The sequence below is a fragment of the Carcharhinus amblyrhynchos genome, chromosome 28 (assembly GCF_965287045.1).
Source record: "Carcharhinus amblyrhynchos chromosome 28, sCarAmb.v2.hapA, whole genome shotgun sequence".
NCBI lineage: Eukaryota > Metazoa > Chordata > Chondrichthyes > Carcharhiniformes > Carcharhinidae > Carcharhinus > Carcharhinus amblyrhynchos.
In genome coordinates, this window is record NC_137351.1 from 36,148,782 (window position 1) to 36,152,549 (window position 3,768).

General features: G+C 44.3%; 1 protein-coding gene across 1 annotated transcript; it reads right to left on the reverse strand.

The window, feature by feature from the left end:
* Window positions 1–757: 757 nt before the first annotated feature.
* LOC145359563 (ferritin, middle subunit-like) lies at window positions 758–3,242 on the reverse strand. The gene is made up of 4 exons (XM_080214224.1): window positions 3,141–3,242; window positions 1,925–2,071; window positions 1,426–1,551; window positions 758–904 (listed from the first exon to the last, which is right to left on the reverse strand). Exons 1-4 carry the CDS (start codon window positions 3,240–3,242, stop codon window positions 758–760), a joined length of 522 nt encoding a protein of 173 aa, XP_080070350.1.
* Between the last annotated feature and the right edge of the window lie 526 nt (window positions 3,243–3,768).

Consider the following 3,768-nt stretch of genomic DNA (forward strand, 5'->3'; position numbering starts at 1 on the left):
GTAGGTTCTTTACCCAGTGGGTGGTGAGGGATTGGAATGCCCTGCCTGCTGCAGTTGTAAATGCGTCTAGTTTGGGGGCGTTTAAGAGATCTCTGGATAGGTTTATGGACGAAAAGGGATTGGTATAGGCTAGTGGGTCATTGTTTTTGTAACTGGTCGGCGCAACATCGTGGGCCGAAGGGCCTGTTCTGCGCTGTAATGTTCTATGTTCTATGTTCTATGACCAATGGGGGGGAAATCACACAGACCCTGTTCTATCACCAATGGGGGGGAAATCACACAGACCCTGTTCTATCACCAATGGGGGGGGAAATCACACAGACCCTGTTCTATCACCAATGGGGGGGGAAAATCACACAGACCCTGTTCTATCACCAATGGGGGGGGAAAATCACACAGACCCTGTTCTATCACCAATGGGGGGGAAAACACACAGACCCAGCTCATCACCAATGGGGGGAAAACACACAGACCCAGCTCATCACCAATGGGGGAAAACACACAGACCCAGCTCATCACCAATGGGGGAAAACACACAGACCCAGCTCATCACCAATGGGGGAAAACACACAGACCCAGCTCATCACCAAAAAAAAAATCCATGTTATTTTAAAATCAGTGTAATTGTCCTGGGCAGGAATTGGATCAGGATTTAAAGCAATCAAGTAGTTCAAAATAATGAAATCAGCTACAGAATTACAGAGACAAAATTTTATTTCCTCATGCAGAAAAGCTGAAATTTCCATTCAAATCCCAGTCAGTTGAGGGTGAGCCTGTCAAACAGGTACTCTCCCATACCATTCTCAGGGGCTCCCAGTCTCTTCAGGTTAGTGATGTGATCTCCAAGCTTCTTGATCATCTTCACTTGTCCATCCAAGTGGCGAGTCTCCAGGAAGTCACACAGCTGGAAACAGGAAAGACAGAAATTAGTGAAGTTATTGGCAATGATCTTTCCTGGATGAGAATCTTTGGCACTGGGGAGGATGACAAAGTTCTGTATCTGGGTCGGTCTTTCGGGTCAAACCAAGTAAACTAACTTAAATTATGTTCAGACAAAGAAAAGGGGGGCAGCTCCCCAAAGGAGGGGGGAAAATGACCTGAACAGAAACAAAAGGTACAAAAGGAAACTCAAGACACATCAAATCAAAATGTGATTAATCAGGGTCTATAAGGCACCTCAGCCCCTGCGGTGCCCAACAGGCACAGAAGGGGGGGTAATTCTGGCTCAGTGCACAGAGAGCACAAATCAATTCCATTAAACTGGGAGAGAACAAGTGCCTCAGGAACAGAGGTCTCAAGATCCAGATGTCATGGACACAGTTCAGTAATCCAGGTCTACGATGTTCCTATTTAAAGCAAAAGCCCATCTACAGTCTGCCGATGGGAAACCCTAAGGACAGATCCCAATATCAACATCCAACTTACATGAGGGTCCGTGTTCCCAGAGGAGAGTTTGTGCAGATCCAGCAGACTCTGGTTCACATTCTGCTCCATCTGCAGAGCTCTCTGCATCACCTCCAGACCATTGCCCCACTCATCCTGCTCTGCCTTCTGGAAAGGGGACAGAATAGATCGTTAATGTCATGGGATGTTACCTTGACAACCATTACATCAGTTGATCAACTGAAGGAGAGAAGAATCAAAGCCCATCCTCTAATTTAATTGATAGAAAGCACTTTCTCTGCAGCATTTAAACTCTTACAGCCCAGAAACCACTTCCTGAGCTCCACATTTATTGATACTTTATCCACTTGCTCAGGGTGATCTGAAGGTCAAATCCACACCAACTCATCATCATGGACCTGTTCTCAGGTCAACGCTAGGCAGTTTTAATTACAGCAGACAGTAGGAACCCAGGAATGCTGTGGGAGAATAAGCCAAACAATGAGAAAAGAAAGATGGTGTGAAGGTGACAGAATCCAACCTTGACATCCTCCAGGATGACTCTGCCTCCACGTTTATTCTGGAATTCCATCAGTTTCTCAGTGTGTTCCCATTCCTCATGGAAGTGCTCCTTGAAGAACTCAGCAAAGTGACTCAGGGCAACATCATCCCGGTCAAAGTAACAGAACTGTGGGTAGAGTCAGAGTGGAGATTATCCAGGGGACACTTGGAAGTCAGAACAATCACTCACCACAAGCTATTCCTTTACTCAAAAAGATCACAAGATCTAGGAGCAGAATTAGGCCATTCAGCCCATTGAATGTTGGGAGCCAATCACAACTGATCATGTCTCAAACCCATTCTCCCACCTTTCCCCCTAAGGAATCAAGAACCCTTGTCTTAAATACATTCAGATGACCTGGTGTCCACAGCCTGTTGTAGCAGTGAAATCCAGATTCAGCATCCTTTGACAGATGAAATTCCTCCTTGTCTTGGTTCTAAATGATTGTCCCTTTACTGAGGCTGTGCCCTCAGATCCTAATCTCTTCAACTAATGGAAACATCTTCCTGCAGGTTCCCTCTATCCAGGCCTTTCAATGGACAAGGGGCTGATGTTTTACTACATTCAGCCCATGTTTAAATACATGACATTCTTCACCTTCTCCCTCCAGAGATATTTAAAAACTGCCAATGCTTAAGGGAGTGGGATAGTTTGACCTTGGTTTTAGACATAGCTCAGCACAACACTGACTGCCAAAGGGCTGTACTGTTCTGTATTCTACAGTGGAAAATAAATTTCTACTATTCAGTGCATTGAAGTGATTTCATCTTGGGGAAAGAAAGTTCAGGACAACAGCTTTTACCCATTCAGAATGGTAGAGGAAGAAAACACTCAATTGAGTACAAAGTGATTCAATTAAATTTAATTACTTCCATCCAAGTTGGATAATTTGACCAGGTTCATGCATCTCATGATGCCTCTAGTCCCCAATAAAGGAGGGATCATTGGCTTTGTGACATTATATTAATCCTCTATCAGAAGTTTCACAGAGCCTGTTTCAGATAGAAACTCTCCAGAATCAGGTCAATTTATTACAGACAGGGAGCAGTCTGCTAACAAGATCCTGTCCCTCAGTAACATTTATCAACAACAACTATCATTTAAAACCAAATTCATTGGTACAGATATTGAACCTGCTCAGAGCACAACCAGACCATTATTTCAAATTTGAACCCCAATATCACAAAAGTCTCACCATGGAGAGGTAAACATAGGAGGAATAGAGCTCCAGGTTGATCAGCTTATTCACAGCATCCTCACAGTCCTTGTGATAGTTCTGACACATTTGGGAGGCCATTATCACAATCTATCACCTAGAAAGTTCTAAACATGTCTCCTCCTAACACAAGCTCCTGAATTTATACATCCTGCCCCAAACCAGGGAATGACAGCCCAAGGCTGATTGGTCCCTGGATTCATCTGACAGCCAATGAGGGAGAGGGGGTGGAGTGTGTGATACCCAGAGCCAATCAGAGCTCTGGAATGGTGGCAGGTTTGGTTGATTACTCTATGATGAGAATAGAGGAAGAGGAGGAGGCCATTCAGCCCCTCCATCCTGTTCCACCATTCAATTACATTATGGCTAATGAGCTTCTTATTCATCCACGTTGGTTCCAGATGCCTTCATCCCCTTCCCGAACAAAAACCTCAGCTTTGAAATGTTTAGTTCTTCCCAATGTTTTAGGGAGGGATTGTCTAGATTTCCACTTTCCGGTTTGTGAAGAAATGCTTCTTAGTGTCAGTGTTAAATGGCCAAGATTGAATAAGATTATAGCGACTGTCACAAAGGAAATAGTTTCTCTCTCTCTACTTTGTTCAAACCT